This window comes from Strix aluco, chromosome 3 (assembly GCF_031877795.1).
Source record: "Strix aluco isolate bStrAlu1 chromosome 3, bStrAlu1.hap1, whole genome shotgun sequence".
Classification (NCBI taxonomy): domain Eukaryota; kingdom Metazoa; phylum Chordata; class Aves; order Strigiformes; family Strigidae; genus Strix; species Strix aluco.
The window spans coordinates 81,866,682-81,887,105 of record NC_133933.1 but is presented as its reverse complement, the minus strand read 5'-3'; the positions used below and the strand labels follow the sequence as shown (position 1 = coordinate 81,887,105).

Here is a 20,424-nt window from a genome sequence, read left to right as displayed (position 1 = left end):
ATATGGTACTCATTAATAAATATAATCTAATGTTAGGTGAAGATTACTTCTACAATGAAAAATATGACTACTGTTTCTTTTCAGATTTTAAGTTTTCTTCCCAGCAGTCTTGCAGACTAGTAAAGACAGGGTTTAAAAGAGAAATAGAAGCATACTTAACCAATACACCTTTCTAAAATAGGACATGTAAGCCAGCACGCAACAGCTTTATCTGGTCACATCCCCTTTCTCGTACTTTATTTGGTTATGGAGCACAGTTTCAAGCACCACTTGCAATAGTGCTGGGAAAGCATTCCCTCAAACCACTCCTGTTAGTAGGCTACCACTGCTTGTTAAAGGAGTTTTGGTCTAGTCAAAATGAACCAATGAGTATTATTTGACTGCAAGTAAAATGGTCCCCAGTTTGGCATAAAAAAAAATTGCCTTGCCCATTGCCTATATTTGTTGCAATATTTGGTTCTTTACACTGCAAGCAGCCATCTTTGGTGTAATTGCCTTTTTACAGTAAAAATAAAGAAGCTTAAATATTGCATTTCAATTAAATTGTAATTTCTATAGCAATTATGGTAAAGCACCTGCCACTACAAATTCAGGAAAAAACCCCTACATAACAGGCTCAACAGCATAGGAACCAAAACACAGAGAAATACAAGCAACACAAACAAAGAAATGGCAGCAAAGAAATGAGTCAAAACACAAATTACACTCCTAACAGAAGAGGAAGAACTGTGAAAGCGCAAATTAAAAGACAGATATCAATGTGTCTTATACTAAGTGCTTTGCTACCAGAAATGGACCAGAACTTTAAGAAACGATTTTCAATTGCCTTTAAGGAGAAACTTTTATTTGCAAAAATTAAAAGGTGAACACAGACACTCAAGATTTCAGAGTAGGGCTTGGTGGAAGCTGCAGCATTTCAATCTTCAAAACTGAGAGCTCTCTCATTACAGTGAAAAGAGCAAAAGCACGTTTAGGCATTTCTAAATATCACAGGTTAAGTTTCCCACAAGAACCAAAGACTTTATGAAATATTGCAATGAAGAATCATATTTATTAGTTTTAATTATACAGTTTCTTTTCTTACCTTCTCGGCTTCGAGCCATTATTATTAGTTGGCAGATCACATTAATCATTTCTTGAAGTAGTGCAGGACTCTTTTTCAGGATAAACTGCTGATCTGCAAGATATAACTGGCTGTAATTATGCTGCACTTCTATTAGGAAAAAAGGGGACAGTTTACATGAACTGGACATTTAATGGTGCAGTCTTCATTTCTATTCATTCTTGTATTATTAAAAATACCTCTTTATTCACATTGACACATCCATTCCCTAATAAAACAGGAAAAAGCAAACAGTAAGAGGGAACACAAATTTTGTGTACCAGACAAACAGCTTCCACACCAAATGAAGAGGTACTTCCTAGATCCATCTAAAAAAAGCAACAGGATGGCACAGACTATTTACCAGTCTTATTAAAATAGCATCAATTTTCCAGGTAATAACAGGTTAAAAGAAGGATTTTTAATTTTAAGTGAAACCCCAATTTTGGGAAAAACATTATTTGTAAAGTACTAACTACTTTTGAATACAGATCTGTAAAGTTATAAGTACAAACAGTAACTAAGTGGCAAGGAAGAGGAGTTATTTTTAGTGGCTATTTAAAACTGGTAATTTTTGTTTTGAAACAAACTCAAAAATTTGAACCAGAGCATCTTCATTGTTTGCTTAGCTGGTTCATTTTTTTTTTCATTTGTATTAAAATATAGAACATCTCAAGTTTGCTGGTCAGCCTAAGAAACCATGAGCTTCAAGGCTGAAACTTAAGAACTGCATTTAGAAACATTTCAGTTTGTATATTTACAAGTATGATAAATTGCAAAACACAATTTTAAAGTTCTAATCTTGTCACCCTTGCTTTACATAGTGGGGGGCAAAAAAACTCCAAAAATAACCATCAATGGAAATGTTAGAGAGAAAAATATTACGCTATCTTGGATTTCTTTACTCTGAAAAGCAAATACACTTCACATGTTTAACTTTATATTCTACAACAAAGAAAAAAATTGATGCAAGTCACATTTGCAGCCAAAGAGCATTGAAAACTAGGATATTAGTATTACAGGGCTATCAAGAGAATGAGAAAATGATAAGTAAATGTTTTAGAGAGTCATTAAAGTTGAAAAACTAAGTACACTGCTACTGAGCAGAGATCCATGCAACTCTTTAATGGACAAAAAGTATGTTTATAAGTAGTGTAGCATGCAATATGATGCTCTGTTTCCAACAATATCCAATTAGGGGAGAAGCCATTACCTTCTTCAAGGACCTCAGGAACTTTCATCCTGGCAAGATGAGTCAACAGCAGAACTCTGGCTTTCAGGCTGTAAGGGCAGGTGAGCGGAGGCTCATTCTTCTTCAAATTTATGCCACCAATTTCTCTGATTAGCTAAAATAAAATAGTTAAATTCAAATATCTATTTCGGTGCTAAAGAAAAACAAATACAGAAGCAGAACAGTTTACAAGGAAAAAGGTTACATTCACAAAAGCAAGCTTTTAAGTAACATTTCCCTGTAAAGTTCTGTTCAGATGAACATTAGCCATTTTTATTCATAACCCAGCTCCAAGAATTCAAAAAGTATCTTTAAATGCCTTGTTTCAATGTGGGGGTGAGGGGGGAAAGTAAAGATTTGCACACAAGAAATTTGCCTTGAATAGCATTAGTAAATTTGTATTGATAGATAAATATTAAAAATCTGATTTATGGCCAAGGTTTACTACAATCAAACATATTTCTAAGGTATTTATATTAAGCTCAATACGCACTAACAGCAGCATTATCCTGAGACCTTTCAGCCATCCAAGACCTAGCCAACTTCCTCAGAAATCATCTAAAGTATCACAAGAAGGAGGGTTATAAGCCTGAACTCCCTGGTAGGCTGAAGATTAAATATTACTTATAAAAAGCACCAACTTGAAAAAAGTGTGGTATTCTTTATTCAGAATCACAGAATCATCTAGGTTGGAAAAGACCTTGAAAATCATCTAGTCTAATCATTAATCTAACACTGACCATTCTCAACTACACCATATCCCTAAGAGCTATGTCAACCCACCTCTTAAACACCTCCAGGGATGGGGACTCCACCACTGCCCTGGGCAGCCCATTCCAACACCTAACAACCCGTTCCGTAAAGAAATGCTTCCTAATATCCAGTCTAAACCTTCCCTGGCGCAGCTTGAGACCATTACTTCTTGTTCTATCGCTTGTTACTTGGTTAAAGAGACTCATCCCCAGCTCTCTGCAACCTCCTTTCAGGTAGTTGCAGAGAGCGATGAGGTCTCCCCCTCAGCCTCCTCTTCTCTAGACTAAACAATCCCAGTTCCCTCAGCTGCTCCTCATAAGACATATTCAGGATGACCCATCTTGATCCTGACTAGACCAAGATGCACAATTCAAACAGGTGTCTCTCACCTGAATTTGCTGAAGACCCTGGAGGGAGAGGCTGCAAAGCTGAGTAACAGAAGCTCATAGTTTCTAAGAATCAATACATGGCCCTTTTTAGGTCAACAAGTCACCCGAGGAGAGACTGAGGTTCCGAAATCTCCAGACACAAAGGGAAGTTAGGCTATCAACAGTCAGGCTGCACTGACCTTTGACCAGCCTTTCCCTACACTTTAAAAAAAAAGATTTTCTAGCAAGAAGTTCCTTATAAACACATCCTGGTATAACACCAGACCAAGACAACTAAAACTTTGATAAGAGAACTTTTAGAAAAAGTATCAATTCTTTTTATGATAAAACAGTGAAAAATGGGAACAATTATCATGGCTCAAAAAGCAGGAGACACTAACAAAAATTGTTAGCAATATCCTGCTGTACCAATGCTTTTGAGACTTATACTGCCATATACTAAGAAAAAACCACAGATGACACTGATGACTGCAGCTTTAGAAATGGAACAAAATCCAGTAGTATGAAATGCAAGGTCATGCACTTGCATACTAACAAGAACTGCAGCTCGAAGATGGGAGCTTGTTAGCTGGAAAACGGGAATACAAGACATGAGAAATCCAGAAAACAGCAATCCCACACTAGTTGTATTAAACCATATGAAACAGCTGTGGAAAACAGTATGCTGAAAGTTATTCCCTGCAGAAATACAGGAATAGCAGTGCCATCAACTAAGTCACTGCTAAGAATTGACATGGAATACTGTGCACAATTCTGAGCAGACAAAAAAAGTAATGTAAAATTTAGAAATACATCAACTGGGGAGAGTACCCTATTCAACACGTAGGATGAGAGGATTAAAAGACAGCAGCTTTTCTAGTTTAGCAAGATGAAGACAAAAAGAGAACAAATGGGCTGTTGCTTCTGTCTATAAATGCATTAAGGATACATGCAGCAAGAATCATTTAGACTCAAGAATAATGATGGCAAAAAACATGGATGTAAGTTGGTCACAAACAAGACTCCTAACCCACTAGAACAGCAAGTTCTGGAACAGCTTCTCAGTAGGATAATGGTTACAGGAGGCTTGACTGCTTTTTAAATAAAGAAGCCAATGTAAACATAAAGGGATTGCACAATGCCAATGCTTGCAACAGCACCAGAGAAGAACTGATGATCAAGGTGATCTTTCCGTGATGTGGTCTCAAGCACAATGCCTGCTGAAAAACATCACCTAACCACAGTTCCAGCTCCTTCACTTCAAAGTCCACAAGATAATAAAGAATTTGTAAAAGAGACAAAGACAATTAAGTAAAGGGGTATCTCAGTCCATTTTCTTTATATTTTAGGACATGGAAAGTGTGTTTATAACTTGAAAATTCAATTGTGTGCATACAAAGTTCAAATCTGTGAGATTATCCCCCCTCGTTTTGCAAACTCAAAACATTTTCATTGGAGCATTTTGTATACTGTGTTTTAAACTTCTTAAAACCAAAGTGTTAGTTTCTGATAAATAAGACTTCCTAAAACTCTGCTAGCAATAATTATTAGCCACAGTATGCATTATGGCATTTCTGTTGGGAAGACTAAGTGGAAATGAAAATAAAGGCAACCAGAGGGGAACTGACATTCACGGAGGAATCTTTATAATATTTAAAGAGATTATTAATTCAGACATCAGATAATTTTATTTCCGTATTAACATATTTAACCAGATCTCTGTTAATTATTTTAAAGAGCTTTATTCTGTGGCAAACACCTCCTTATATCAATACTCAAAATTTATAAGGACTGACACTCCAATTCCCTATTCAGTTCACCCCCCTTCCCAAAAACCCAACCAAGCCAGTAGGCTATATACTAAACTGATTCCATTTAAGCTAAGTATTATCACCAATTAAGGTTACCTTTTCTTTTGAAAAAAATTAAATCAAGTCTAGCTTCTAATTTCTATTTCTGAAGAGAGACAGTTGCATCTCAACAAAAGTAATGCCTTGAGAACTTGAATTCTATCAGCTGGTCACCTAGAAGCACCATTGACCTCTTTTCTCGAAGGGGTCAGTTATTTATAAAACAACTCTTGATATAACTAACCTGTGGTATCTGAATGTTATCTGCTGGTCTGCTCGTAGCATCTTTATTGTACTGAGGATCAAATTCAGATGCCCCTGCTAAAACCATAATAAGCCCTGCAAAGACAATTGGAGGCAGACAGACAAAATGTCAACAACATCTTATTCCACTGAGTGATTTCTTCAGAACCCTCAGCCATAAAACTTATTCCCACTCTTCTCCCAACAACCATGAATATCCATGTTCTCTATTTAGTGGATCAGTTACTACTGCCACAGGGCAAAGGAGGCAAGAACCAATGCCTGGCCCGAAATAGATCACTCAGTGCTCCATTTTGCATGGCATCAAGTCCAGCATCAGACTCAGTGTCTTCACAGAAACATAGTTAGGCTTCTTTAGGACTGGCAGACATCACTCCACAGCAGTTTGACTACTTCTGCATGCTCACAAAAACATTCCTCTCAGCAATTCATGTGCCTGCAGTGGCACCACAATGTGTGTACTGGTGGGGGAGGCAGGAAGGATAAAATTTCAACTCAATTTTCTATTCAATCAGCATTGAAAATTCACCCCAAAAACATTCTTTTAATTATCAGAAAAACAGCTCAGTAAATACCCCTGCAAACAAATCCCATGAAGATGATGGGCTGCTCTTTTCCTAATGTGATTAAGAAAATCCGTACTACCTCAAAATATCCTGTTGTGTAGTTAAGAAGAGAGGTACACATCACAGTATTTCAGCCCCATTATGAGCTTTCTGCTCATGAACATAACAGACCCCTCAGCCACAGACAATAAAAGAAAGCTCACCCCATCATTTGCTCCAGTTAAAAATAACTTTCAGCAATAGTTACTCAAGCTTCATTCTTAAGTTTTGAGCAAGTTCTCTTCTGAGCAAGTCAAAGTTATTTTTGCCTACTTGCAGTGCTCAATGAACTCCACCTACTAACAATTAGTCAAGTTCCCTGAGCATCAATTTTCATTTCCGTTCTTAATTATCTATGTACTTCCTGAGCAGAGGATATCAGTTTCAGACAACTATAAATACTTCCCTATTATTTAAGGCCAACAACTGTGGATCTTCAGGAAAGGAAGTTTAAAAAACCTCATTTGTTCTGAAGCCTAAAAACACATCTAAAACAAGGCAAGTCATGCAGATTTGTCTCACCATTTCCCTAGCCCAGTCTGATTACATTTGCCCAGGTTTAAGCCTTGCGTTTTGGCACTGGTACCTCACCACTGTGGAATTCACAACCAGGCAAAAACCATACATGATCACTGTCTGGTTTGTTTAAGCCACCTCAGCTGCACCTCATTTTTCATTCACATTGCACAACATACCTCATTGGAAAAAAATTATCTGCCTCTGACCCCAGGACGGCCTGTGTTAAGTCCTTAAATAAGGCCACTTAAACTTAGGGTTAACTTTTTAACCAATCTGTAGGAGAAGAGACAAAGCAAGTCTCAAAGCTATGGTTCCGAGCAAGGTTCAATGTGAAATCATCTACTGTTGACAAGAAGTTTGGAGAAAGAAGAGACCAGGTTTGCAGTGGTCTCCCTGAACTTCTAAAGAAGTCGTACCTACGCTCCCATTCCTCCTTTCTCACCTACCTCTTGAGAAAGGGGAAAAAGCATACGAGAATGACAACATAGAAAGCACAAACTGGTCTGAATCAATCCCGCACACATAAATCCATGTGTGTTGTGACTAGAAAGTGAATGTATTTCCATACTCTTATCTCCTCGACCTCTTGGATTATCTGCAAAGGATTTCTGTTCAGTAGGAAAGGGATGTATCGAGAGCAGATACTTCCAGCAATCTTCCAGCAAATCTAAATCTGAACAGTGCAGTTCAAAGGAGGAAGAGAATATAATTATGAATCTTTTTCAGAGTTTTTTTTTTTTTTTCCCATTTATTCTGCTTTTCAATCACTCTGAGCATGCAATCTAGTAAAATCCAGTCTAGAATTCTTCAGGCCCATACCAGCCTCTAAACTGAAAAACCCAATTCTGCACCAAGATAATGCATCTACAGATTTCCCCAGAAAAAAGGGGGTTTAAAAGTAAGCACTAGAAAATAAGTACATTAAAATATAAACTAGTAACAAAGTAACATGAAATTGATAGGGAGCAAAATTTTTAAACAGAAATCTAGCTATAACATAACTATACATAAGTTATAGCTATAACAAATTTAGCAAATTTAGCTCTAACATAACTATAACAGAAGTAAGAATAGAGAACCAGAAATACTATTTCATTCTTCAGTGATATAAAAATTTTATGACAGCCCCTAGAAAATTCCCAAAGCCTACTTTGTTACACTAACAGAAGAAAACACACAGATAGAGGCTGTGCTCCTAGTGGCCACAGGGTAACTCAGGACTAGAGGCAGGTCAGCATGTTTTTCCCAACATGCAATATATATTTTTTTTAATGTATAGACAGACAAATTTAGATCTGTATAACACCCTCTCCCAAATACTTAAATCTTCTTACAGAGTACTCTCCACCTGCAACAAAATGTAGTTTTTAAAAACACTCTAAAGGAACAGAAATGTTATTTTAACCTAACAAAGGCTTATAAAGCAGAAGCGTTTTAACATCAGTAGATTGACATTTCCAGATGAACACATTAACATTTCAAGATGCCTTTTACTTACGTTTCATGTCCATGTTCCGTGTTTTATAGACAAAATATGTATATATTTGAGTTGTCCGAATGAGAATCTGATCTCCGCTGTATCGTATTGATCGGTACCACCAGGAACCCTGAGACATTTAACAAGAACAAACTGACATCAGCTATGATGAAGCACCGCAAGAGCTATGCTGGATCACCTCATGACTGTTCACAACCAAGTAACTCAGCGCAACTGATTTTACCTATTGTTGAAGTCAACCGAATTTCAGAAAGGAGAGGGAAACAAAAAATATTTGCTGACAAATTTTAAAAGCACACCAATATATTCATCTGAGACAATCTGATGCTAAAAGTTTTTAAATGATCTCTAGTCTAGAGAATTCCCCCCAACACAAGCACATATACACTGCTTCATTTATTTTTGGTGTTGTTTTAGTGAATCCACTAAATAGTAAATCTACTGGATTTACCACTTCCTATATACATGGTTACTCCTTACTGTGCAACACAGCATTCAAATCAAATTCAGTTTAGGCAAACCAAGAACAAAATAAGAGATTTCCTTCATTATAAATTATCTTCTGCAAATTTTCTTAAGTCACCTAATCAGAAACCGCTTTTCAGAAGGGGAACCTGGAGATGATCCAGCACCCTTGCTGCAAATTTTCAGAATTAAGTCATATGCCTTAAGGTTGACAGAAAAAGTTTTCAAAACCTTCAGAAACACTCCACTAATTCCCTTATTAGCATTACACCAGTGACTTCAAATTATGAAACTCACTGTACAGTGATTGTACTGTATAACATATTTTAAGAAAAATGGTGTGCTGGGTTATAAACTGCAGTCTGTTCATTAAACTCCTCCTTGTAAGCAAAGTTCACTAACATGAGATAAAAACCATCCAAGATAATCTCAATTTACTGGAAAGTTTATCACAAATGAAAAGTAACAAGCAGTAAAGTAGTAAGTGATGCTTACTACTATTAATTTCATGGGCAACAGTGTAAATTCCCCTACTACAGCAAGAACTCTGCAATTTACTTAATTATTTGGGAAATGCTCTAGGACTGGCTCCCCAAAACTATTTTTTTAAAACAAATCAGGTTTGATTCTTCCATGAATAGATGAACCCTGACACAAAACAGTACACAACTTTTTTTCAAGTTTTTCTGCAGAAAAATTTAGAATGTAATCCCATAGCTATCAAATTTTTGTCTAAGTATAGGTACTGGAAGAAAAATATTACTATAGCCAGTCCAAATCTACATGAGAGAGGCTGCCCTAACTGCTTTTGCAGATACAGCTTGTCTCTCTTGCCTCATGTACAGAACATTATTTAGGTCAGTGGAGGTATGTATCAATATTTTCCTTTTTTGTTGATCTGGATTCAAAGGGTGGAACCAACCTTTATTTTGGATGCCTATCTCAGATATAGGCTGACTACACTGTAGTTAACTTCAGCTTCTTTATTGATTCATAAAAGAGAAACAGACCCATTAAAGGCATGAATCATCTTGTATGTCTACTTTAGAATGAAATGATAAAATAACTTGCTCCATAAAAATGACTATTCCTCTTCACCAACTATAAAAGAAATTTACAGTGACAAGTCTGAGTGCAGAAGTCTACCGCTGGTATAGGGGCAAGAAGAGGCAGATTGGGTTTTTTCTCTGCTCAGGACATTTCTTCCTAACAACAGAAAGGATGTTTACTTTCACTTGAGCTATGATAAACCTGGTACACATCACTAAAAGTACATGTATACAAAAAAGCATCAACAGACACCAACTAAAACCTAAAAGGAAAGACGGGAAAAATATGTAGATACTGTACCCTGGATTTTAGACTTCTTATTCAAAAACTTGAAATCGCCACATCTAATTTTCTACACTAAATCTTCAATTATGCAGAAAGACTCTCAAAGAGAAGGGATAATGCTTGGCTAGCCTCTGCACACAGATATGCAAGCAGTTGCCAAGACCCCAGGAGACCTTCTCAAATGAAATTCTTCTTCCCAAGAGCATGAAGGTTTCTGGGTGTCAATTTTCTGAGTCTTTCTTCATGCCATACCCCAAATGCACAATCACTGGATAAGGGACATTGTTCAAAAGCAATACTGTAGCGCAAACCTGAGCCCTGAAATACCACTCACCTAGCAACTGATTCCTCACACAAAGAAATCTCAAGGGCAGGCATCTCATGGTGTACAGAAGATCAATAAAAATTGAAGTTATGAAAATAAAGGCAGCCAGGAGAAACCAAACCAACAACCTGTTCCACACACAGTAATCGTTCTAGTACCATCACCTACAGACATCTCAGTCTTGGCTCTACAGTAACACCACTAAATATACTCTTGAGTTCAACACATCGTATTAATTTTCATGTGATGAATGACAGAAGCTACAAGACAAATTACATAACTTAGTCTAACTCTTGTGATATCTAATATTTTCCCTATGGCCCTCTCTCTATCATGGTACTGCATTTTTTTGGAAACCCTGCAGCAGCTACACTTTTTTTCCATAATAAAAGAAAACACCCACATTAAAAAAACTCACTTGCTTACTCTCTCCATGAAAGGCAAGAGTGAGCAACTCTATGTCCAAGACAGCTTTGTTTACAGCTTGGTTACAGAGGTTAGAATATTAATTAGATAATACTTACCACAACAACTGGAAGAATAACCATAAATGCTAATCCATATACAAGCAAAACCTAGAGAAAAATTATGAAACGTACAGCATTAAATACTTCAGTTACTTAATACCACTCTTGTTTAATCTTTATTCTAAAATACAGCCAAGTAGTATTACCACAAGCCTACTACAAATTAATGTAAGCTTATTGCATAATATCTGTCATTATTTCTGAACAACTTACAAGTAATATAATCAGTTGGGTAGGGTTTAAATAAGGAGTATCAGTTTAGTGTAAGTAATCTTTTAAACCATCCACGCATTGTCTCAGGTGGGTTTCTTTAATAATTAAAGAGTTGGCAGCTAAACTGTGATGCAGTGGACAGAGATGATTACATTAAAAGAAATCAAGCAGGTAAGCCAAATACCTTGTAGCAACAAATGCAACAAAGAACATTTAGACACTGTACAATTACAGCATCACTAGCAAACCAAACGGAACCACAGAAATCCAGCAAACTGTGTGTTCTATGTGTCTCCTTGCAAGAGCAAACACACACTTTGTCGCAGGGGTAACCACAGTACAACCTCATTATCACTGCAATGAGATCCTTCCAAACTTATTAATACTTTACTCTCAAAGGTTAGATTTAAGCTACTCTAACACTTTTGACTCCTGAAGTTTGCTTCAAGATGTGCATTTGGACCAAAGTATTATTAACTATGTGTTTTGACTAAAATGCAGTATTAAGCACAAACGTTTTAAGGTGAACACTTGAAAGTTCATCTTAAAATCTTGAGCTGACTCACCAAAATTGAATTTTTCTGATCCACAATCCAAGCTGGCAAAGCTATACCAAAGCTTGTAGCTGTGGGATGAAAGAAAAGAAATTCACTATAAAATATTAAAGAATCATTTTAAAGTCACATTAAGTCTAACAAACAAAAAAAACCGCAACAAAAACACCAACCCACAAAAAATCCTCATGTTTATCACTTCAATAAGCAAAATTCTAAAAAATTTAGCAAAACCAAAAAACAAATTAGAAATACACTCAAGTATGCAATAAAATAACAAGGCTTAAATGCAACATCTGAAATACCAAAGATTTTAGCTTAACATATTGCAGTGAAATAGACACACAAGATTTATTAATATACAAAAAGAGAGAAAGATTTCACAGATGGAGAGATTTATAAGCTTTGCCTTGCAGAGTTTTCAGCAGTTTAAATACATATAGTTCAGTGAATACATGAACTGCAAGAAAACTGTTTGAGCAAATGAATTCTATGGGAAAAGTTTTATTAGTTTGTAATGTTAGGAAAAGTGTTCTAAGCTGTAAATTGTAAAAACAAAACCCTCTGCCAGTTCAAATTTCTATGTGATTGGTAAGAAACAGAAAGGAACACTTTACAATTCAAAAGGAGTTAGGCTGCAGAAAATAGAAGACACAATTCTCTAACAGTAACATCTACAATACACAGACTGGAATTCAGAATAGCATAAAATAGCTTGTCTTCGGATGTTTTAGTGGTAATAAATTGAACTTCGCAAACACTACCTATCCCAACACTAAAAGTACTAGGAAACCAAGAAAAAAGCGACTTTACAAATTTCTAGAGCCTGCTTGAAAAAAAACAAAAACACACAAAAAACATTGTTTCCTCAGTACTAGCAGGTATCAATGAGGAGTACTGCCTTAAATAAGGCCACACTAGGATCCCCTAAGTACTTACAATACTATTCTGATACTGTCTCCAACAGACTGTGACAGCCATCAATTCAGACAACCAGCTGTTATGCACAAGCCTAATGTGACTCCTATGTAGTTAAGTTCAAAACTACTATTTGTTGAAACTCAAATTGAACATCTGACCACACTTCAAGTTTAGGAGTTCAACATAATAACACCCAGTGAATTTACCACATTAAGTTATAGTAAATGCCCTGCTATGGAGAAGGGTCTGGAGACACTTCCCTATATGTTAATAGTTACAGATTTTAAAAGAATCTACTAAAAATGTGATGCGTCTTTTACTGGTGGTATCAATTTCAGTTTCCCACAATATTTGTGACCTTTAGGATTGTAGCTTCAAATTGTTCCAGAACAGAAGTAGTTCAGTACAAAGCTCTTTCTCCTCTGGTATGAGAGTCTCCTTGTCCTCATCCATGCTTGGTGAGCTGAAGCACTAGCAAATACCAAGGGAAAATAGTCTATTGAAACTGCCTTACATTATTAAAAGCATATCTTTTTACTCTCCAGGTCCCTCACCTGCTTTTAAAAACACTTCAAATGATTTTGCACATTCAGTAATTTACTTTTAGTGAAGGACCAAGTCATGCCAGAGACAGGAAAACCTTGTCTCCCTGCCTCTAACCTCCATGATGCTTCAACTGGACAGAGAGGAATACTGCTTGCTGTTCCTTTGTGCTGGGCACAGAGAGCAGGATGTACCTCATCTAACTTGGTTAGACATGTCTAATACCAGATGTGCTTCATCTCATTTCAGAATATACCTCTGTAAGGGACTGTCTCCATTCTTTACACAGAACAAAAAACTAGAGTAAATAGCTTGGATACAAATTTTTACACTACAGGTGTATAAATGAAGAGAAGATTAATTTCACTAAATTAGAAAGCTCCTCAGACTTCAATGTGGAATAAGGTTACAGACTATAGGATGGAAGAGGGAAAGTTTCGGGCTTCTTCTCACCCTTCAGATAAAGCAACAACGAGAGAACTAGAAGCAAAGCAAGGAACTCCAATTCCACCATAGTCTGAGTTAGGGTTTCAGAAGAGCAGGAGGCTTTGCATTTACAGTACTAATGCTTGCCCTACCAAAGAATCATTTCATTTTGCCCTTCGGGAATCCAGAGTCCCTTAAGTTTGTGAAAGTGGTCTCTGAGCCAACTGCACAAGGATCTCCACGCCTTTAAATTCTCAGCTTTTGGCTGAACTTTAACTCACAGCTTCAGGTCTGTTCAAGGACACTGACATACAGCCTAACTTGAAATCCTAATGCCTTGGCAACACTACATTAGTAGCTTGTGGATGCAAAAAACAGTTTAGCATCAGCAAAGGTCCTAGGAAAGCTATTTGTACATATATCAGACTAAGATTTACAGTACCATTTTGCTGATATTGTGACAGCATTTCTGAAGCAAGATGTTATTTGTACTTTGCAGCAAGAGGGACAGAGTCCTCCTACTTGCCCGGCTAGGAAACCAAGAGAAGCTAGGAGCTGAAAGAAATTTGCTACGCTATAAAAGACAGTGGTTAAAGAGACTGAACCTTAGTCTATCAGAAATGCCTTTGTCAGACTATGATTCAGTTGGCACAGATGGTTTTTTTTGAATGGAGCGGGAAGATTGTTTCTTTGAAAGACTGGTTTGGGGGCTGGGTGGTTTTTTTTTTTTTCCCTTTTAAATTAATTTCCCGTATTGGATGGATATAATTCAGAGGAAGAATTTCCAGCACAGACTTCCCTCACATCATCCTGTAACTTCATAACCAAGTTAAAAATTCCATTTATTACTTCAAAGTTAGCCTTAACTAATTCCATGTAAATATGTAGTATAACTTAGTCCCTCAAACTGCAGGGCATCAACAAGCAGAGATCTAGGGAGGCCTGTCCTAACAGAGGGCAGGTTTCCCTTTTGCTTGTAATGAATATCAGAAGCAACTACAAATATACAATATGCTTCCCCACAAATGGTCACAAAGATGTTTTACAAGCAAGTCATGCAACTGCAAATGGCGGGGGTGGGGGGGGGGAATCTATTAACTTTCAGTCTTTATTTTGGATCACCTACTGTAAAACTTTAATACACCATCATCAGGAGTATTTTCATGTAGTTATCTGCTCAGGAACAATCTACCAGCACAAGGATAATCACCAGGACTCCACAAGATGAAGGTGGCATAGAGCTACACTCAAACAGTACTGCTTCCAGCAAATGTAAGGCAGATGTATATACAGTATTTATTTAAATATATACATACCCTCATGTACATACCTTCGAAGTGAGTGTATTTCATTATGGCTAGTTGTTAATTTTTCAATATACATTTATAGTACCTTTCTGATGATTATTCTATTTTTTGTTTGTATCTCCTTTTAATACTGGCAAGTCTCCCTAGATACTTACTGAAGCTGACTAATTAAAAAAATACCCTTCTCTTTTTGCCCTAATAAGAACTTTGAGAAATACAAAAGCAAACTCTCTCCTGCCCTTCACTCCCACCACCACCCCAAAGCCAGTTTCACAAAGAATTATTGGATGCATTGCTTCAAATCATACAAAAAAGTTATTTTATATATACATATTAAGACCTGAGTGCTTCCCAAATAATCAGATATTACATAGCTCAATGTACAGAAATCCCAGGACTTGTCATTTATAATTGTTACCTTGTGGTCCATCTGGATTACCAAATTCTTCCCAATTTTTTCGTGATTCTTCATCAGTTAGGCTAGTTTCAAGAAGAGATATTAAGTTAATACAGAAGTAAAGAAATTTAAATCATCAACATACACAAACTTTAAAATGTGGCATTTATACTATCCTTCAGAGATGATCTGGCAAGCTAAACACCTTCTGCTATTGTTTGTATGAAATCTGATATGAAACAATACTGCTGTATTCCTTCATGATAGACAGGCAAATTCTTTTAGCACTCTAACAGCAAAAGAAATCAGACGCAGAATGTGCACCCTCTTATGAGAGATGGAACAATCACATCTCCCTTTCATGAGAGTGACTGCCTACCCATCAGCAAAGAGCACTTTTCAATGCCAGGTTACAGTACAGCAAATTTTGAAAGACAGAAAAGGTTGAAAACATTATCTTTTTTTGGAAGGAAGGTGAATACGCAAGATGAGTTGATACAGAAGTTATCCATATGGGTTTTCAATTCTTTTATTCAAGACTTTTAGCCTTTGATGGCATGTGGTTGGTTGGTTGTTTTTTTCTTCTTGGAACTCCCCAGTTTCATATTTAAGAGAGAAATAAATCATGACACAATCTCCTAAATCTTACAGTTTCTCTGCCTGTTCTGTAATGACAGTTTCATGACAATAATATACCACCTCAAACAGAATCTCTGTAACTAGAAAAAAAGAATACTGCTTTAGGAAACAGACCACCAGGCATTCACTATACAGATTTTGTCGCACAGAAGAAACTCTGTGAATGAGTCAGACATCTCCTGATCATTTTTAAGTCACAGAGTGGTTTGGGTTGGAAAGGACCTTAAAGATCATCTAGTTCCAACCCCCCTGCCATAGGCCAGAACACCTTCCACTCAAGGTTGCTCAAAGCCCCGTCCAACCTGGTCTTGAACATTTCCAAGGAGAGGGCATCCACAACTTCTCTGGGCAACCTGTTCCAGTGTCTCACCACCCTCACAGTAAAGAATTTCTTCCTAACATCTAATCTGAATCTACCTACATGTACCCTTTTTCAGTTTAAAGCCATTACCCCTCATCCTACCACTACACTCCTTGAGAAAATGTACCTCCCCACCTTTCCTGTAGGCTCCCTTGAAGTACTGGAAGGCCACTATAAGGTCTCCCCGGAACCTCCTCTTCTCCAGGCTGAATAACCCCAACTCTCTCAGCCTGTCCTCACAGAGGGGGTGCTCCAGCCCCCCTGATCATCCTTGTGGCCCTCCTCTGGACTCACTCTAACAGGTCCATGTCCTTCTTATGATGGGGGCCCCAGAGCTAGACAGAGAACTCCTGGTGGGGTCTCATAAGAGTGGAGTAGAGGGGGAAAATCACCTCCCTCCAACTGCTGGCTATGCTTCTCTTGATGCAGCTCAGGATACAGTTGGCTTTCTGGGCTGCGAGTGCACATTGCTGGCTCGTAGTCAGTCTTCCATCCACTAATACCCCTAAGTCCTTCTCCTCAGGGCTGCTCTCAATCCACTCACCGCCCAGCCTCTATCTGTGCATGGGACTGCCCTGACCTGTGTGCAGGACCTTGCACTTGGCCTTGTTGAACTTCATGAGGTTTGCATGGGCCCACCTCTCCAGATCCCTCTGGATGGCATCTCCCTTCCCTCCAGTGTGTCAATTGCACCACACAGCTTGGTGTTGTTGGCAAACTTGCTGAGGGTGCACTCAATCCCACTGTCCATGTCACCAACAAAGATGTTAAACAGCTCCAGTCCCAACACTGACCCCTGAGGAATGCCACTCATCACTGCTCTCCACTTGGACATCGAGATGTTAACTGCAACTCTTTGAGTGCAACCATCCACCAATTCTTTATCCACCCAGTGGTCCATCTGTCAAATCCATGTTTCTCCAATTCGGAGACAAGGATGTCATGCAGGACAGTGTCAAATGCTTTGCACAAGTCCAGGTAGATGACATCAGTTGCTCTTCCCTTATCCACCAACGCCCTTAACTCCATCATAGAAAACCACCAAATTCATCAGGCACAATTTGTCCCTAGTGAAGCCATGCTGGCTGTCACCAATCACCTACTTATTTTCCATGTTTCTGGAAAGATCCACTTCATGATCTTGCCAGGCACAGAGGTAAGACTGACTCGCCTGTAGTTCCTTAAATCTTCTTTTTTCGCTTTTTAAAAATGGGGGTTATGCTTCCCCTTTTCCAGTCAGCACAAACTTCGCCAGACTGCCACAGCTTCTCAGATATGATGGACAGTGGCTTAGCCACTTCATCTGACAGTTCCCGCAGATGCATCTTATCAGGTCCCATGGACTTGTGCTCCCTCAGGTTCCTTAGATGGTCTTGAACCTGATCTTATCCTACAGTTCTTCATTCTCCCAGTCCCCACCTTTGTCTGCTGCATCTTGGGCAGTGTGGCTGGAGCCCTTGCTGGTGAAGACTGAGGCAAAACAGTTGTTGAGTACCTCAGCCTCCCCATAAGGTCTCCCGTTTCCTTACGGAGGGGGCCCACATGTTCCCTATTCCTCCTTTTATCACCAGCATACCTATAGAAGCTTTTCTTGTTGCCCTTGATGTCCCTGGCCAGATTTAATTCTATCAGGGCTTTGGCCTTCCTAAGCTGATCCCTGGTTGCTCAGTTTCTATGTATTCATCTCAGGCTACCTGTCCTTGTTTCCACCCTCTGTGGGCTTCCTTTTTGTGTTTGAGTTTGTCCAGGAGTTCCCTGTTCATCCATGCAGGACTCCTGGTGTTTTTACATCACTTCCTCTTTGTCAGGACGCATCACTCCTGAGCTTGGAGGAGGTGATCCTTGAATATTAACCAGCTTTCTTGGGACCCTCTTCCCTCCAGGGCTTTATCCCATGCTACTCTGCCAAGCGGATCCCTGAAGAGGCCCAAGTCTGCTCTCCTGAAGTCCAGGGTAGTGAGCTTGCTGTGTGCCCTCTTTGCTGCCCTAAGGATCTCAAACTCCACCATTTCATGGTCACTGCAGCCAAGGCTGCCCTTGAGCACCACACTCCCCACCAGCCCATCCTTGTTGGTGAGAACAAGGTCTAGCATAGCACCTCTCCTCATTGGCTCCTCTATCACTTGTAGAAGGAAGTTATCATCAACACCTTCCAGAACCTCATGGATTGCTTATGCCCTACTGTGTTGTCCCTCCAACAGATATCAGTATGGTTAAGTCCTGCCTGAGGACCAGGTCTTGTGAACGTGAGGCTGCTCCTATCTGTCTATAGAGGGACTCATCCACTCGGTCTTCCAGGTTGGGTGGCCTGTAGCAGACCCCCACTATAACATCTCCTGTCCCTGCCTTCCCTTTAATCCCAAACCATAAGCTCTCAGTCAGCTCCCCATCCACCCCCAGGCAGAGCTCCATGCACTCTAGTTGGTCACTGACAGAGGGCAACACCCCCTCCTCATCTCCCCTGCCTGTCCTTCCTAAAGAGCCTGTATCCTTCCATTCCAACACTCCAGTCATAGGAGTCATCCCACCATGTCTCTGTGATACCAAGAAGATCGTAGCCCTGCAGGCATGCACACGTCTCTAGCAACTCTTGTTTATTCCCCATGCTGCATGTGTTTGCATAGAGGCATTAAAGGCCCCTGATGAAGTTGACTTACTGGCTGGAATTCCTTTGTGCTGCTCTTCAGGTGCTCTCCTGCTGACCTGTGATCCCTCTCCAGGCTCTGGACATCTATTACTGGCACTGGCATCAGGCTGGTAGGAGTGGAATGGATTGAGTCTCTTCCTCCATCAACTTTAGTTTAAAGCCCTCTTCACCAGCTTGACAAGCCTATGACCAAAGATGCTCTCCCCCTTCTCTGAAAGATGGACTCCATCAGCTCCCAGTAGATCAGGTTTCTCAAAACAATTCCCATGGTATAAGTAGCTGAACTGGCACCAGTCCTGTAAGCAACTGTTGATCTGCCAGATTCAACAGGCCCTTTCAAACCCCTTCCCTTTGGCCAGGACAATTGATGTATAAACCACCTGTGCTCCAGAGTCCCATACCACCACTCCCAGGGCTCTGTAACCCTTCTTGATACTCCTCAGACTGCTCCTGGCTGTATCGTTGGTGCACACATGAAACAACAGCAGCAGATAATAGTCAGCAGACTGTCTCTCAGCAACATCCCTGATATGAGTCCCCACTAAGCAGCACACCTCTCAAGAGTGCATCAGGTCAGCAGATGGGTGCCGCCCTACCCCTCAGAAGTCTCATATTTGTTAACAAGCAGACTCACTGAATGGATGGCTTTTATATTCTTCCAAGACAGCATAGCTAAGGAACTTCACCATCATTTACTTCAGGATATGCCTCTGCCACAGACCTTGCACTAGCATTCGGAGTATCAAACTGTATCATCAAGCATTTGAGTGCTAGCTTGCAAGTGAAGAAGTGAGAGGTTTCAGGAGTTCAGAAAGCAATACTAAAATGTCTTAATGAAGAGACTTCCACAGTGATACAGTGATGCAAGTTTAAGCATAAAGTACAATTTCAAAACTGCTCAAGTGAGCATGGAGATGGTTCTCCTTCTCACCTCACCCCAAACAGGACTCTCAGCCAGTAAGGTCAACCACAGAGGCAATTGACTTAAAAGCAGAAATCACCAACTTGCTAGGTTCTCTGATGATGTAACTGACCCAAATAAATCCCAACAACGGAAGAAGGCTCAGAGGGGATGGGCAAGGGCCATGTGCTATGAGGCTCAGACTGACCACAGTGACTCAGCCCAGCTGCTGCAAAGAAGCTGACTCTGTCTTTGCTTTAGATAAACACCTATCAACAGTTGAGCAGATCAACTGGTGGTGTAAGCAGCTTACCCTCAAGTGCATTAAAAAAGTATGAATGTCTCAAGTTTGCGAGACCAGCATGGGGGAAGTGGATACCTGGCTCAGCCCAACATACAGTATAAGAACTAGACAACTAACAAAAGAATTTGGAAGAGCACAATGGGCCTGAGCCGGCTCAACACACGCATGCCTTTCCAGCGCCTGGGGACATCCAGTGCCATGACAGTGAGTGTATTAGAGACCAGTAATGGGAATCACATCAGTATTAGTGATTGAACTGTGTATTGAAATTCCTGTATTTTTCTAAGTCTAACTTACATTTGTATTGTGTTTTTAGTATATTTTGTATCCTTCCACTAAATCAGAAATCATGTGTAACATCAGCTGTTT

General features: G+C 39.2%; 1 protein-coding gene across 2 annotated transcripts in view; it reads right to left on the bottom strand.

Moving 5' to 3' along the window:
* Nucleotides 1-20,424, bottom strand: part of SEC63 (SEC63 homolog, protein translocation regulator) — a 65,140-nt gene that overhangs the window by 20,772 nt on the left and 23,944 nt on the right. For both annotated transcript variants that reach the window (XM_074819397.1, XM_074819396.1), the window contains exons 5-11: nt 15,225-15,286; nt 11,622-11,680; nt 10,840-10,890; nt 8,191-8,299; nt 5,549-5,643; nt 2,316-2,448; nt 1,085-1,177 (exon numbers count right to left, since the gene is read on the bottom strand). In XM_074819397.1, coding sequence (XP_074675498.1) covers nt 1,085-1,177; nt 2,316-2,448; nt 5,549-5,643; nt 8,191-8,299; nt 10,840-10,890; nt 11,622-11,680; nt 15,225-15,286 — 602 coding nt within the window. The remainder of the gene's footprint in view (nt 1-1,084; nt 1,178-2,315; nt 2,449-5,548; nt 5,644-8,190; nt 8,300-10,839; nt 10,891-11,621; nt 11,681-15,224; nt 15,287-20,424) is intronic.